At 43.7% G+C, this 17,037-nt stretch overlaps 1 protein-coding gene across 1 annotated transcript; it reads right to left on the reverse strand.

The window, feature by feature from the left end:
• Nucleotides 1-107: 107 nt before the first annotated feature.
• On the reverse strand, nt 108-16,581 carry LOC139765986 (uncharacterized). The gene is made up of 2 exons (XM_071694019.1): nt 16,114-16,581; nt 108-5,565 (listed from the first exon to the last, which is right to left on the reverse strand). Exons 1-2 carry the CDS (start codon nt 16,135-16,137, stop codon nt 3,277-3,279), a joined length of 2,313 nt encoding a protein of 770 aa, XP_071550120.1. The 5' UTR covers nt 16,138-16,581; the 3' UTR covers nt 108-3,276.
• Between the last annotated feature and the right edge of the window lie 456 nt (nt 16,582-17,037).

A 17,037-nucleotide genomic window follows, 5' to 3' on the forward strand; every position in this document is an offset into this window, starting at 1 on the left:
TCGTTAGACCTGGTAATCATATCATATAATATTTTCCTTCCACTAGATGGAAATGATTATGTAGAACACTAATTATATCGACAGATTGTCCTCTCTCTCTCTCTCTCTCTCTCTCTCTCTCTCTCTCTCTCTCTCTCTCTCTCTCTCTCTCTTTCCTCTCCCAACCCTTCAGAGATTTCAAAGAAGAAATTAAGCATCTCGAGATAATACGTAATATCACAGTACCATTCCCAAGCTACATAACAACACAAATGCTACAGTAATTAACTGACAGCAGAAAGTAATATAGATTGTCTCTCTCTCTCTCTCTGAATTTACTTCGTTCTGGATACAAAGAATGAAGATCTTGCATCCCTTCGTAATTCCAGCCTCTTACACACACACACACACACACACACACACACACACGCACACACACGTCTTAGGTTACAAAAAAAATACTTTTAGGTGACATCTTTTTTTTTTTATTGTGAACTACAACAACAAAAATCTTAAACGTACACTACATAGTCCAAAACCACACAGTATATACATGGGAATTCCACCCAAAACTATCACAGCAATTTAAGAAGGCCACATGGGTGAAAAACATGGTGATAAAAACTAGTCTGTGTAAGTCATAACTTGGTGTTGTTTACATTAAGATAAAAGTCAACAAGGAACCATTTATGTTTGATTCACAGCTTGGAACGTTAGGCACACACACACACACACACACACACACACACACCTGTTCATACACCAGAAACATGTGTTCATACACCAGACACACATACCTGCTCAAACACCAGATACACATTCCTGCTTAAACAGCACACACACACACACACACACCTGAAGGTGATTCAGTGATGACAAAATGCATAACTGGAACAGTGGGTAAAATTATACAAAATATGAAATGATGACAAAAGGCATATATGAAACAGTAAAACAATCTTTGTAATATACGAGCAGTTTATGACCGCCACTCAAGGAACAGCTGATAAACAGGCAATAAAGAAATTGATTACAAAGTAAACTATAACAAATGAAATCAATTCCTGCTAATTCAGAGAACCAGGCTATCAATTCACCTGCTCCTGTAACAATACAATGGTCTCAAGCAGGTACCTCGGCCCTGTTGGGTACAGCAAAATACAGCGTCAGGAATACAGTTGGGTGAACCTCGTATCTCGTGGGTGTATGTGGTGACAAAAGTTATTATGGAGGGAGGTTCACAGATGGAATGCAATCGATAAGAACTGAAGTGTCATTCATGATGCACACAAATTGCACAGTGAATCTTATCAATGGTGTACCGCACTGTTGAAAGACGTGTGATATATATGCATATATATATATATTAAATGTGTGTGTGTGTAACAATGGCGCCCCTGATCCATTTAACGAAAACGGGGAACTTAAATACACATCCTAACGACACCTAAACAACCGCCTTCTGGGCGCACCAACTACCGTCCTCAAACAGCTCTTCTCAGCCAATCACAGTCAAGTACACACAACTTCTAAGCTAACTAGGTTCCAAATTTCATCGTCCACGGGTAAATAAAGTTCAGTTATTCTCAGATAAAGATATCTTTATCAGCATTTAAAGGAAGCATAAGTTCTCTTCCTCGCGGCCTAACAACAGGTCCTCAATTTTTTAAAACGTAAGATTCGAACCGGGAGACTTGCCTCCAGTGTGTCGTATACACAAGCCTAGTGAACACGCGTGCAACCCTTGTTTACACATCGCTTCTGAAGGATTCGCTCTTATTCTTCACTTATTTCAGTGTGTAAGTAGACTCTCAAAGTGTGTGTTTTGTTTTCATGAATTTAGTAGTTATATTCATGTCCGTGGGTGAGGAGGTGGTGGTTTACGTAGAGATTCGGGTGCAATCCAGAGTCGTTTTTCATGAAATGGGGACCCTACTGCCCAGGATATCCTATCCCTACGATTGTATAATGTCATGTCATTTGTTTTGACTTTGTGTAGTCATATCTAAACTCTTGAGCTTTGCTGAACGTGTTGTTAACGGCGGGCGTCTTGGACACGAACGGTCAGCTGAACTTGAGTGGTTATGTCTCCAGCGGGTGGCTGACGCAGTGTGTTTGAAGGCGGGAGTTTAAAAGGGTTGGTGCGCATCGGAAGCCGTTGGGTTGGTTGGTTGGTTGGTTGGTTAGTGGTTTGGTTGGTCGGTTGGCCGTTTGGTTAGTGGGTTGGTTGGTTGGGATATATCATATTTTTTTTTTTTATTTGTGAAACCAGGTGAACCGAGGACTATTTTCTGAGCCACAATATCATCTCATCTTTCGTTATTTTTCCTCTCGTATATGAAGATGTCGATTTTACTGGCTATAATTACCATTCTAGATGGGTCGATTTTGATCTTGAAAAATATTGTTTATGTAATGAATGCCTCATGCCTTCCGACAGCAGGATTCAAACCCCTTACCACTTGTGTGTGTGTGAGCTGAATGCATTCAACTCCCTCACAAGAGACATCAGAGCTTCTACTGTGGAAGGGGATCATGCGTTGTACGAAAGCGCGCTCGTTGTGCTATATTCGTGTCTGTGTATATAACGTGAATTTACCCTTCTTTATATAAGGTCTGGCTATACTGGTATGAACTATGACTAGGAAACAAAGCTTTGGTAAGGTTATGGGAAACTTCGCAACTCCTTTGCGGGGGGGGATATATAAAAAAGGAAAATGATACTGTAATATACTTTCGTGTCCCTCTGACGAGGTCTGGGATTTCGGTAACTCGGTCTACTGTATGTATCATGAGTTGGGAGGGATTCGAACTCTTGTTGAATGAGACAATCATATATTCTCCCCAGTAGTATTATGAATATCTCATTTTGATGGCGATCACTACGATATTATACACCGTCCTGAAGGCGATCGCTGCGATATTACACACTGCCTTGAACGCGACGCTGTGATATTATACTCCGTCTTGAACGCGATCGCTGCGATATTACACACTGCCTTGAACGCGACGCTGTGATATTATACACCGTCTTGAACGCGATCGCGGCGATATTACACACCGTCTTGAACGCGATCGCTGCGATATTATACACCGTCTTGAAGGCGATCGCTGCGATTTTATACACCGTCTTGAACGCGATCGCTGTGATATTATACACCGTCTTGAACGCGATCGCTGCGAAATATACACCGTTTTGAACGCGATCGCTCCTCTATTATACACCGGTTTGAAGGCAATCGCTGCGATATTGCTGCATGCATCGCCTTAAGGGGCGATACGTGCGATATAACGATCTTAGGACTGGACTTTATCGCCCCACTCATCGTCAGCGAACAGATCGGCGAAAGACGGGAAGTTGAAATCGTCCTTGAAGAAATTGTTCCCGTAATTACCCGTCCCTTGTTGTGAGTTGTGATTCCCTTTCGAGGGAGTCTGGTAGCCTTCTGAGGCTTGTGGCGAGGGGTTTCCGTAGCCCGCCGCTGGGGCGGGAGCGTACGTGGGGACACCGTATGTTTTCGTGGGTATCGCCGCTTCGGTATCGAGAGGTAGTGGGGGTGAGGGCGGAGGTCTGTAGCTCTGGTCCTTCACCCCAGATGGCGGGGAGTAAGAACGTGATGGAGATGGTGGGGAGTATGTTGGCGCTGGGGCAGAGTAAGAAGGTGCCGGTGCAGGGGCAGAATATGAGGGGGCTGGTGGGGCAGAATATGAGGGAGCTGGGGCAGGGGCAGAGTAAGAGGGAGATGGGGCTGGGGCAGAATATGAGGGAGCTGGAGCTGGTGGGGCAGAATATGAGGGAGCTGGAGCTGGGGCTGAATATGAGGGAGCTGGGGCAGGAGGGGCAGAATATGAGGGAGCTGGGGCTGGTGGGGCAGAATATGAGGGGGCTGGAGCTGGGGCAGAATATGAGGGGGCTGGGGCTGGGGCAGAATATGAGGGAGCTGGGGCAGGAGGGGCAGAATATGAGGGAGCTGGAGCTGGGGCAGAATATGAGGGAGCTGGGGCAGGGGCGGAATACGAGGGAGCTGGTGGGGCAGAATATGAGGGAGCTGGGGCAGGAGGGGCAGAATATGAAGGTGCTGGGGCCGGGGCAGAATATGAGGGAGCTGGGGCAGGAGGGGCAGAATATGAGGGAGCTGGGGCTGGTGGGGCAGAATATGAGGGAGCTGGGGCTGGGGCAGAATATGAGGGAGCTGGGGCTGGTGGGGCAGAATATGAGGGAGCTGGTGCTGGGGCAGAATATGAGGGAGCTGGGGCAGGGGCAGAATAAGAGGGAGCTGGAGCTGGTGGGGCAGAATATGAGGGAGCTGGTGCTGGGGCAGAATATGAAGGTGCCGGGGCCGGAGCAGAATATGAGGGAGCTGGGGCAGGGGCAGAATAAGAGGGAGCTGGAGCAGGGGCAGAATATGAGGGAGCTGGAGCCGGGGCAGAATATGAAGGTGCCGGGGCCGGGGCAGAATATGAGGGAGCTGGAGCAGGGGCAGAATATGAGGGAGCTGGAGCAGGGGCAGAATATGAGGGTGCTGGGGCTGGTGGGGCAGAATATGAGGGTGCTGGAGCCGGGGCAGAATATGAAGGTGCCGGGGCCGGGGCAGAATATGAAGGTGCCGGGGCCGGGGCAGAATACGAGGGTGATGGGGCCGGGGCAGAATATGAAGGTGCCGGGGCCGGGGCAGAATATGAAGGTGCCGGGGCCGGGGCAGAATATGAGGGTGCTGGGGCCGGGGCAGAATATGACTCAGAAGATGACAGCGGGGCGCCGTAGGAACCTGCAATATCGTCGAAGGATGGGAAAGGCGGGAACACCGGCTCGTAGGTGGAATCTCCTTTGGGCGGGCCATACCCGCTCTTGGGTGGGTCGTAGCTATTGGTCGGAGCCGCCGGAGGAGAGGAGCTATACCCACTGCTGGGGGGCTTCCCGTAGCCAGCCGAAGGACTTTTCACGATACTGGATGATTTTGGAGGACCGTACCCGTAACCCGGGCCTTCAGGCGCCCCATGACTCGGGCTTGGGGCCTTGGGAGGAGGGCCGTAGCTAGGACCTGGGGCCTTTTTAGGTGGGCCGTAAATGGAGCTTGGAGCCTTTGGAGGTGGCCCATAACTCGGGGCCTTCTTCGGCGGTCCATAACTGGGACTTGGAGCCTTAGGGGGTGGACCGTAACTCGGGGCCTTTGGAGGCGGACCGTAACTCGGGGCCTTAGGTGGTGGACCGTAACTCGGGGCCTTAGGTGGTGGACCGTAACTCGGGGCCTTTGGAGGTGGACCGTAACTCGGGGCCTTTGGAGGTGGACCGTAACTCTGGGCCTTTGGAGGTGGACCGTAACTCGGGGCCTTTGGAGGTGGACCGTAACTCGGGGCCTTAGGTGGTGGACCGTAACTCGGGGCTTTTGCAGGTGGACCGTAACTTGGTTCAGGTTTCTTTGGTGGTGTCTTGTAGTTGGGCCTTGGCTTGTGAGGGCGTGGTTTGTGAGGCCTCTGGGGTCTCTTTGCGGGACGCGGTCTGGGTCTGTGTCGCAAGGGTCTTGGGCGGGATTCCTCAGACACGTCGAGGCACAAGACCAGAAGAAGCATCACCACTAGTAATACCTGGAAAAGAAAAAGAAAAAAAAAATTATAATCATTATCGTAAAATAAAAACTTAAAATTTTAAAATTAGTATCATGAAAAACCTTAAAATTCTAAAATTAGTATCGTGAAAACCTGAAAATCTTAAAATCGGTATCGTCCAAAACCGTAAAATTCAAAAATAGTATCGTCAGGAACCTTAAAATTTTAAAATTAGTATCGTCAAAAACCTTAAAATTTTGATATTATTATCGTCAAATGCAATATCTTTGCCCGTAGGCTTTCTGCCGTGGCCTAGGCCTTGCCCTTCGCTAATATCGAAAGATATCGCTATCGTGTGGAAAACGAGAGCTTTTTCTTTTTCTTTTTTTTGCACAGTTCTTAGTCCATAAATCTGCGTTATCTTACAGTGTTAGATCACTCATCCTCGACTGGATAGAAATGACACTGAGGCTATACAACTTCCAGTAAGCAGTCAGACATCAGATTACACAACACTGAATATTGTAAGTCACTTTTTACGAAACAGAAACGTAACTGATGATTATATGATAAAAGAACATCAGTTCAAAAGCTATCTAATACTATAGGAAGCCAGACTGCGTAGACCAGAGAGAATCAGAAACTATCCACTGTTATTTTTAGCTTAAAGAATTCTTATTGTGAAAAACATGAAAAACAGACAAAAAATAGCTTTTCGTAGATAGTGTCAAACAAAACAACACACATATATTTACTAGGATTAGATAATCAATCACTCGCGCTTTTCGTAGATAATGTCAAACAAAACAACACAGAGATATTTACTAGGATTAGGTAATCAATCACTCGCGCTTTTCGTAGATAATATCAAACAAAACACCACACAGATATTTACTAGGATTAGGTAATCAATCACTCGCGCTTTTCGTAGATAATATCAAACAAAACACCACACAGATATTTACTAGGATTAGGTAATCAATCACTCGCGCTTTTCGTAGATAATGTCAAACAAAACACCACACAGATATTTACTAGGATTAGGTAATCAATGACTCGCTAGTGACGCATCCACACACAAGTGATTGTGGCTTTGCCTGACGTCCCTTTATGCCATCGACGACATTCCTGCCCACAGTCGCCGAGGTTGGAGTATTCATGCGCACGCATGACGCACTGGTGTGCACCAGGGCAGAGCGAGGATCCTCGCGGTACCTTTTTGTTTCACGGATCAAAACTCTTGAATCATTTTGTTGTCAACTTTGTGTGAAGTGAGGTAAAACTGTCAACATAAAATAACCTAAGTTTTCCACTACTGTAGTTAGGTGTGAGTGTATCTTGAAATAAGTTTTTAAGATAACTCAAAGGATAGATAGCAATGATTTTCGAACGATACAAGAGTTGAGAACAAATATAAGACTTTCCGTGATGATGGTCGCTTACCCAGTTCATGAATACCTTTCTTACGTAACCATACAAATTCACTCGCTTTCCACAACGAGTTTGGACTTTCAGTAAGCAGCCATGTAGCAGATAACTTCGAATCAACATTTGTTCCAGACACTTGATAAGTCTTGGGAAGATGGTGCATTTGTAGGATACTTAATACACAAAAATCAGTGTAAAAACAATCAACGTGTTCTGCTAAGGCAGCAAAATCAGTTGCTTATGAGTAATGGAACTACGAATTAATCAAGTATGAATATGGCTATTGTGAGGAACTTGAATCGACGTGGAAATAAAAGAAAAAATAAGTTTTCTAGAAAACTGTGGTTTGTGATATTCATGTACACGCCACAGCTCTTTTTCCAGCGTAGATGGTATTGATAAAAAAGAAAATACATATTGTATGATAGGAGTAAATCGGATAACAGAGGAACTAAATATGGAGATAAACAAAATAAACACAACTGCTTCGAAGCAGATCAAGCGAATCAAAAAAGAAAAAAAAACATCTTGTCTAGCGTTGCATACATAAGTAGTTAACCACAGTAGTCGATTTCCCACTGTTAAACTACCGTGTACAGAGTAACTGTTACCTCCTCAAGGCGTTCGAAATATAAGTAGAGTAATAGTTGGAACGGTGGCAGGCGACAGCGTGAAGAGTTTATGTGTGTGTGTGTGTGTGAAAGGAGAGTGTATTCCCCATCTGGCCGAATCATGCTGGATGGTGAGAGCGCGTCTTCTGCATTGTTGTGATGTGTGACTGGGTTTCATAACAGTAAAGCAGGGAGGGTTGGGGGGGAGAGAAGAGATTCCCTCCCAGCGCTTCTCAAGAATCCGTTAGAGCGAGCCCGGATGGTTGGTTGGAAGGGTGGAGTAGCTCAGAGAGAGAGAGAGAGAGAGAGAGAGAGAGAGAGAGAGAGAGAGAGAGAGAGAGAGAGAGAGAGAGAGAGACATACCTCTCACTGAGACAGGAACATCTCTTCACATGCCGTAATAGAGGATTCTCCCTCGTTAGGGATATGCAATGAGAGATTTTCCAATATGATCAGTTTTGCTCATTCCTAATTCATTGTATCATTTACTCTGAGCATCTTCCTATGAACACACTGTACATCTTTAAAGGTCTACCTTGTGCCTCCCATTAGAATTATCAGTATATAGAAGCAGTAGTAGTAGTTGTTGTAGTTTCACTATTATTATTATTATTATTATTATTATTATTATTATTATTATTATCATTATTATTATCATTATGATTATTATCATCATCATTACTGTTGTTATTATTCCGTTTTTTATACTAAACTTTAATAACTGCAAGGTGATAGCTTTAATTACATAATAGAGATAATCTATCTCAGTCACAGTGTCACTTATCTAGAAAGTATGATTCGTAAAAATTTCTTGTCATAATATTTGGTGTATATAGATGTTGAGCTTTCTGCATGATATTTCAAATATCGCTTGTCACTGTACATTAATTATCTTTTTTTAATTTCTTTTGTCATTTAAAACCACAAACAATGGAGAAAGCAGTGTTTACAATATCTTGTGTCGCAAAAACAAATTATGTAATATTTATGAAATACTATTAAGGACCAACAGTCAAATTTCAAACACTCATTACCAAGAGACGAAAAAGGAAATGAACTAAACTGAAACTATCGTGTATAGCTAAGTGATGACAGCATTTTCCTTAATGCGTAAGATGGTTCCGATGGTTATAACAATCGTGGTATATGTGGTTATAATGGGATGTTTTCAAAGGGAAAATTATTACGAAAAATTGCGACTTGACAACACGCTTGGGCGGCAGCTACCAGCCTATGGGCCAAAGGATTTTGCGAGACAAATATACGATTTCTTTTAACGAATTCTTTATCTATAAATCTAACGTACATGTTTTGCATTCTGAGTTATTGGCTATTAACTGTTATTAACCATTAAATCCAACAGGTCACAAGGACGCAAGGGAAAGTGAAGGAGAACTGTGATCTGAATATTCCTCCGCCAAAAACCATTATTCATTCCACACATTCACCCCGTCATTCATGCTCCCCTAACAGTACTCAGTTACATAATCACTTAATTTCCCTTCGCGTGAAAATGACGCAGCCGGATTTCGTTTCATCATCTATTTCGTGCGTAACGAATCACATCAACTCGTAGTACAATGAGCATCCAATTTGATTTCTATACTTCCGAACGAAAGATGGTGGTGGTGATAGACGTTACGTCACCATCGGCTTTCACAAGGTGTCAGAAGCGACGAAAGTTGTGTGTGTGGGTGTAGGGGTGTGTAGTGATGATGCGAGGTCAGTGGAGTGGAGTACCGTGATTTCCTGAGTCTCAAGGTAACGTAGAAGACGTTTAATGATAGGGGTGGAGATAGAGCGCGCCAGTGCGGACGAGCTAGCCACAAGTGTGTGTGTGTGTGTGTGTGTGTGTGTGTAATCTTAAGTTAGCATTCAGGTCCAAAGTTAAGAATCCGTCATACTTTAAGGACATACCATCGCTCAAAGATATAAGCATTGTAGCCCCTCTTACCCCCACCTCATACCACTTCACAACCACTCAGAAAATTAATGGACAGGAAACAGTAAGAAAACTTGCACTGAAACATCTTGATTTACTTCCTTTAAATCCAAAATAGAAAGACGACATTGTCCATGAACACCATTACAATAGAAAACAGGTATTTCCCAGCTACGAAAGCTATGATTTCCCAAACGCCAGCTGCCGCAAACGATTCTCGATACCATATTGCATCGCTTTCTAATGCGGGGGAAAACCTGGTGTCATCTGCAGCTAACAACGGAAGCCTAGCTCTCCAGCACGAGAGAAGAGCGCCTCTTTCGCCTTTCCTTTCACTGCCGCGTTTACAACGACGGCGCCTAGATGTCACAAGGATGTCTGGTTATTATAACCCAGGTGTGCATGACGGAGTATATTCTTCTTCGTTGTTTGGTCGAAGTCGGGAAATCTCTGGTTAATGTCTGGTTGGCTTGTAGGAGTGTGTTTGGTGATGTCTGGTCGGCTTGTAGGAGTGTGACTGGTGGTGTCTGGTCTGGTGGGCTTGTAGGAATGTGTTTGGTGATGTCTGGTCGGCTTGTAGGAGTATGACTGGTGGTGTCTGGTCTGGTCGGCTTATAGGAGTTAGAAGTATGTTAAGTGATGTCTTTTTTGGCTTGTAGGATGTTTGGAGGATGCCTAGCCGACTTATAGAAGTGACTAGTAATGTGTAGTTGTGTTTTGTAGACACCATGTGATGTCTGGTGGTATTGTAAAGCAATTTAGTCACTTCATTCAACACACATACACATTTACAATGTACAAATCATATGGCAAGACACCAGATCAAAAATCTTAGATATCGCATGAATTTGTCTTGAATGTTGGCAATTTATTTATGTACTCGTCTGGACCAGCCGTTGCTTCTTTCACTCCTTTCTTTGACTAGTGAATGATGAATTATATATTTAATTATAATGTTTGATATCTGGATTCATGTATAAGACTTGTGGGAATATATATACCTCGGACATTACAGCCTCTTTACGGACCCGAAATGAAAATCTCCAAGATGGAACTTGAGATGATAATGATAATATTGATAAAAAAAATTTTTATCTCTGAGAGTTTGATAGTTATTGCCATCTAATCTCAGATAATTGCTTGTTTCGTGTTTTGATCATTGAAAATGAATGACGTGAAGTTAACTTAACCATGTTCGATTCCATATTCAAAATTTTGATCCATCTCATATTGTCTTTGAGTATTGGTCCAAATTGATTGATCTCTGAATTAAAGATTGTAAATTACGTTAGCTTTGTGGGTCAAGTCGTAGAATACTAGGATACACCTCCTTTCAAATTTTAATGCTTCCAGTTGATTTTGTCACAAAGACTTTATGTGAATTAGAATTTAAACAAAATAAAAGTCAAGAAAGAAAGATAAAAGAAAAAGAATAAGAGTATTTTCTCTAATCGGCAGAAGATATTTTGTTTCCCATCGTTTGGTCACTTTCCTTCACTTTCACGCACGTTCAGCTCGGCCGCTGCAGTTTACAGTCACCATCGCCCCGGGAGCACAGTAATTAGCAACATGTCTTCTTCCATCGCACGAATCGTTCGTAGTCACTTTCTCGAAGTTGGCACGATATTTCAATCGAGTTGGTTTCTGCTGTCTGTTGAATAACTTGGGATTATTTGTTTTGTTACCTCATATGAATATATTTCATGCTCTTTGATACCATTTATGTGTTATAATCCATTATGCCTTTTGTGTTATAATCCATTATGCTACGTCCGTGTATTCGCTCGTCTGCATAACTTTATTTTCATAACTGTTATGACTATGTGTAACTCTCAGACGAAGTTCGCTTCTACAGAAGACTCCCGATCTACAGCCAGGAAGTCTTTTGTTGTATAGCAGTAGAGGACTGCTTTTGTAGAGTGTGTGTGTTTAGGTGGGTCGGTAGGTGAGTGAGTAGGTGTTTAAGATTCTCAACTAAAGTCTGCATTATAGGAAGTATGGCTTCTTATTTTTTTTTCCAATGTCTTCGCTGCTGGAAAAAATATTCTACACCGAAGGTCCAACTCTGGTGTCCTCCTGAGGACGTAGTGGACGAAGGAGTGCGGTTATGATGACATACATTCATACATTCAGTTCATCAGAGCAATCCACAAAAACCTCAAGTTATACTTGTAAGCGTTACATCTATACCTTGTGCTCTGGAACCGCTGGGTTTTCAGCGGTTCCATCGCCTGGTTCTTGGGGTTACAGCGAGACGGTAGTGTGAGGCAGGCATCTCTTGGTGTTAATATAGTCTAGAGAACCTCCTTAAAATTCACAACCTAGTTCATGATCACAGCAGTGCATGCTCACTGTAATCCATAGTTACAGTGAACAGTGCTCAATACAACCCATTACCGCTGTCATCCACGCTCTTCGCGATACAAATATTCACTTTAATACACACTCACTGTAATCCACGCTTGCTGTAATCCACACTCTACGCTTCATACTCACTCTAATAATGACTCGTTCTAATCCGTGAAGCCTCTAATCCACGCTGACTGTGCAGAAGAACGGTGACTGTAATCCACGTTCCGTAGCTGTAACAACCATCCTTTCACTTCCCTGAGCTCTGATGTCTGTGAAACAGGCAAAAGCGTCGGCGCGAACAAACACGCGATGCTTGGGAAGGGGAAAAAAAAAACCATCCAAACGTGGAAGCGTCGGTTTGAGGCTACCATCAAAGCGTGTGAGTGATGCTTGAAGAAGCCAGCACATCTGTGCTTGAGGCTGGTGCTTGAGGGGGAAAGCACCCAGGCATCAAAACGGTGCAATGACAACCATTTCAAGAAAATCTGTCGAGCGATTAAGTCTCGCGGTTACGCGTTACCATCGTATTCAGCGGCAGGAACGGGAGGAGGAATTAAACTCCAGCCTAACATAAGATCACCGGCAGTGGCGTCAGAGACTTGAAATCCGATGCTTCAATGATGATTCGTGTGGCCGGTGGTATAAGGAAGATCTCAAGTGTAAGAAAAGTTTATCGACGACTTTGAAATCTCGCGATACCAAGAAAAGAAGTAGACTGATAAGACCGAGCGAAAGTGGAGGCCTACCTGGAAAAAAAAAATGAAATTGGTGCCTTGCCCACACACTGCGATCCACTAGCCTTACCTTCCGTTATCTCTTCTTCCCTTGAGCCAGTCTCCCGGCTATCGTAAATATCCCCCCTACAATGAACTGTTTGGAACCAGTCATTAAACCACCACTTAGCATGACAATAACACGACGACGTGACTATACACGACCAGGCAGTATATCTCGCTAGAAGACTGTTGCCCTCCCTGGGAAAAATAATAAGTTACGATGCCATAAATCGATTGGTGTTTCACGTCAGGATTCTCTTTGATGTTACGATAGTTATCGTAATAATTCGACTGTTACGTGTAAAAGCTTATGGTGGTTCAGAGCCTTTAAGGGCTGCTATCATTGCCTTGTTGATGACTTAAGAGCCACACGTGTGTTCACCCGCTGGGTGGTTACGAGGAAAGGTCGTTCATGGGTTTTGTATTCGCTGGCAATGATGTTTGCTGAGAGCTGGAGGGAGGTGGTGTTAGCTTTATTTGGAGATGTTTTTGAATGTATGGTTTGAACGTGAACGATTTGTTCTTTATGTAATTTTCTATATATATATATATATATATATATATATATATATATATATATATATATATATATATATATATATATATATATATTATTTTTTTTTGCTTAGTCGCTGTCTCCCGCGTTAGCGAGGTAGTGCAAGGAAACAGAAGAGTGAATGGCCCAACCCACCCACATACACATATATAAACATACACGTCCACACACGCACATATTCATACCTATACACTTCAACGTATACATACATATACATACAAAGGCATAAACACATATACACAAGTACATATTCATACTTGCTGCCTTCTTCCATTTCGTCGCCACCACGCCACACATGAAACAGCACCCATCTTCCCCGCGCGCGCGCCGGCGAGGTAACGCTAGGAAAAAACAACAAAGGCCACATTCCTTCACACTCAGTATCTAACTGTCATGTGTAATGCACCGAAACCACAGCTCCCTTTCCACATCCAGGCCCCACAAAACTTTCCATGGTTTATCCCAGATGCTACACATGCCCTGTTTCAATCTCACGTATTTCCTGCGTGCCGTAGAAGGCGACTAAAAGGCTAGGGAGCGGCGGGCTGGAAATCTTCCTTTCCACTTTTTACTTTTCCAAAAGAAGGAACAGAGAAGGGGGCTAAGGGAGGATTTTCCCTCAAAGGCTCAGTTCTCTGTTCTTGATGCTACTTCGCTAAAGCGGGAAATGGCATATATATATATATATATATATATATATATATATATATATATATATATATATATATATATATATATATATATATATATATATGTATGTATGTGTGTGTGTGTGTGTGTGTGTGTGTGTGTGCGTGTGTGTGTGTGTGTACGAAACTAGAGCTAAATATAGTTGACATTCTCTAACACATCATGAGGGATCTGCTAAGCCTTCACCTCCGTTGTAGTATTCATCATCATCCCCGGTTCCACAAGTCATGCAACGCTACCTCACCTCATCTGGCACTGACGCGCGCTCCTTCCCCTGTCGACGACGTATACAGCTAACCCCCCACGGGAGGTAAACCTGAGCTTCTGTATATATATATATATATATATATATATATATATATATATATATACTACGGTTGGTCAACAAGAGCCAGTCTTTGCGGTACAATTTGCGGTCGACAATCCTCGTTAGTCTTCCGCGTAACGACCTTTCGTGCGGGCTTCTCCCCCACCTGGCGGCCGTTGTGGAAACCAAAACAATTGGTGATGAAAGAAAACGTGATATTTAGCCCCTGTAGCACGGCGGTACGGCCCTTGAGCACGACGTTACGACCCTTGAGCGCGACTGTACGACCCTTGAGGACGACGGTGCGTCCCTTGAGGACGACGGTACGACCCTTGAGCACGACGTTACGACCCTTGAGCACGACGGTACGACCCTTGAGCACGACTGTACATCCCTTGAGCACGACTGTACATTCCTTGAGCACGACTTTTGACCTCTTGACCTAAGCTTGAGGGTCAGGTCAGCCATAGACCAGGCCGTGATACCTAAGGGTCGTACAGTCGTGTTCGAGGTCTGTGCAACGAGACGCCATCTTAACCACAAGTCAACATATAGTATAAAGTAATACGAAAAAGAAAAAAGATAATTAGAAAGATCTTCATTCTTTTAAATCAGTTATGATCCTATGGTGCAAAATATAATCCGTGGTCTTTGTATTTTTCATTATGGGTCATATTCTTAATATGATAATTCATTAAAGAATATGTGGTGTACATAGTAATTATCCGGCAATACGTAATGTTTCATTATCGTATTCTTGAGTTATTTGAACGATAAGTGCTTGTGATATATAGTTTTATAAGCAGATGTGATCATATGGAAGTAAGGACAGGAAATTCTGTGCTGTGAATAATCTACGCGAAAGTCAGGTGGTGACGATGAGGTGTTGGCCCATCCGACCGCGGAAGGAGACACGCGAAGTCCTAGTCGAAGTGCAGGAGGACCTCGAAAGGCACGACGTCGCTGCGTCCTCGTATGAGACTTAGGTGTTGGCGCCTCCGACGTCTCCAGGAGGAACGTGAAGTGTTGAACTCAGACGTATTTGAGGTTGAGGATCTCACACCAGAAACGACATCGCATCGGCTTTGTATGAAGATCATGTATGTGGCACTCGAAGTACTTCATCAGTCTTCGTCGAAGTGGAGGTCTTCATCTTGACGTGGGTAGGCGACTTCGCTCCAGCTCCCCAGGGGGAATAAACTACTGACTGACTCCCTACTTGTCACCTCATCTCAGAAGAACCCCTGGGTTATTTGTAGTACTTTCCTCTCGAGAAAATCACTCGTTTTCTTGATGGTTTCGCCGCAGAGAAACCAGTAACAAGTTACTTTCTCCATAGTGTGGTCAGTGAAGATTTTAGAAGTATTCTGTATCAAGTTGTCTGTCCATTTTAAGACCCAGAAGTTCGATGATGGTTAAGTCCAACAGAAGCTAATGATCTTTCGACCAGTAGATTATATTGCGATTCGAAAAAATACGCAAACGATAGTACTTTTCCGGAAAAATGCGTAATCTTGAACTTAGAAACGAAAGTGATTATCATTAACCATAAGGAGAAGACATCACGATAATCAGTATATCAAATTATCAGTGAAGATAATCAAGTATATAACAACCACAGTCGGTGAGGAATAGATGATATAAATATAGAATATAAACACGTCGCTTGTCTTCTGGTACCACACAGGTCTCTGTCACGAAGGATTCACCAGTTTCAGAACGGATTGAACAATCTCCATCACAACCTGGTTTTTCAAGCGACACGATTGAAATTTTTTATATTTAGTGCATAACCAAAGGATATCACCATCCTTGTAGGAATATCTAGATAGGTGGAATATTATCTGACGTTTTTATCAATCCTCCATTCAATTCATGCTTGCGAGAAAGACTTAACCAGACATCCAAGAGAGAAGGTTCCTCACCTTGAGTTGGAAGAATAGGTTCATCTTGGAGACGTTGCTTGAACTCAAGCGAGCAGACCGCTTGCTGTACGCTTCTGGAGGAGACGTTGCTTGAACTCAAGCGAGCAGACCGCTTGCTGTACGCTTCTGGAGGAGACGTTGCTTGAACTCAAGCGAGCAGACCGCTTGCTGTACGCTTCTGGAGGAGACGTTGCTTGAACTCAAGCGAGCAGACCGCTTGCTGTACGCTTCTGGAGTTTGCTTGACGCACTGTTCACTAATCTCTTAGGTACCTGACATCTAGATTGGCAGGATTAGACTGATGTGTGACGATACAAATCCTCCTTTACTTGACGCTAGTTCGACTAGACGGGAAGCGCGTGTGTGGTGTGTGTTTGTGTGAGGGGACTGGAGACCCGTTCGCCCCTCTGTAGGTTCTTCGGTGAAGGTCCTCCGCTCTCACTACCCCCGTCAAGCTAGACCGTCCGATGCGACAGCAACCGTGCGAATAAAAGTGAAAACGTCGGCTATCTCTATATATGCCGGAGTCACACATCAGCTTCCATCTCCTCTCTCTTTACCCACACCTCTCTCTCTCTCTCTCTCTCTCTCTCTCTCTCTCTCTCTCTCTCTCTCTCTCCACGCCCTAATCCTGGCCACCATCACCTTATTACTCTCACTCACGCACACATACACACACACATATATATATATATGCCTCTCATCTCTCCCTTTTCCTCCTTAGTCGATTTTTAACTTCACCTCCTTCCCTCTCCCCTCCTTCCGAGTCATTACTACCTCCCTCTCCCCAATTTTCCTCTTTGTCCACTGCACTTCCCTGTTACTCATATCCTCGTCTGTTATACATAAAGTAATTGTTTAACATTAAACGTAAACTCGGAGAATAATGTCACTTCAGAAATATTCCTTTCGACTCAGGATGAG

This window comes from Panulirus ornatus, chromosome 56 (assembly GCF_036320965.1).
Source record: "Panulirus ornatus isolate Po-2019 chromosome 56, ASM3632096v1, whole genome shotgun sequence".
Lineage (NCBI taxonomy): Eukaryota > Metazoa > Arthropoda > Malacostraca > Decapoda > Palinuridae > Panulirus > Panulirus ornatus.

Bases quoted from the DNA above. Each gene is read 5' to 3' on its own strand.
- LOC139765986 (XM_071694019.1), bottom strand. From the start codon at position 16,137: ATGAACCTATTCTTCCAACTCAAG. The intron at 5,566-16,113 runs GTGAGGAACCTT...TTTCTTTTCCAG, and splicing joins ACCTATTCTTCCAACTCAAG to GTATTACTAGTGGTGATGCT.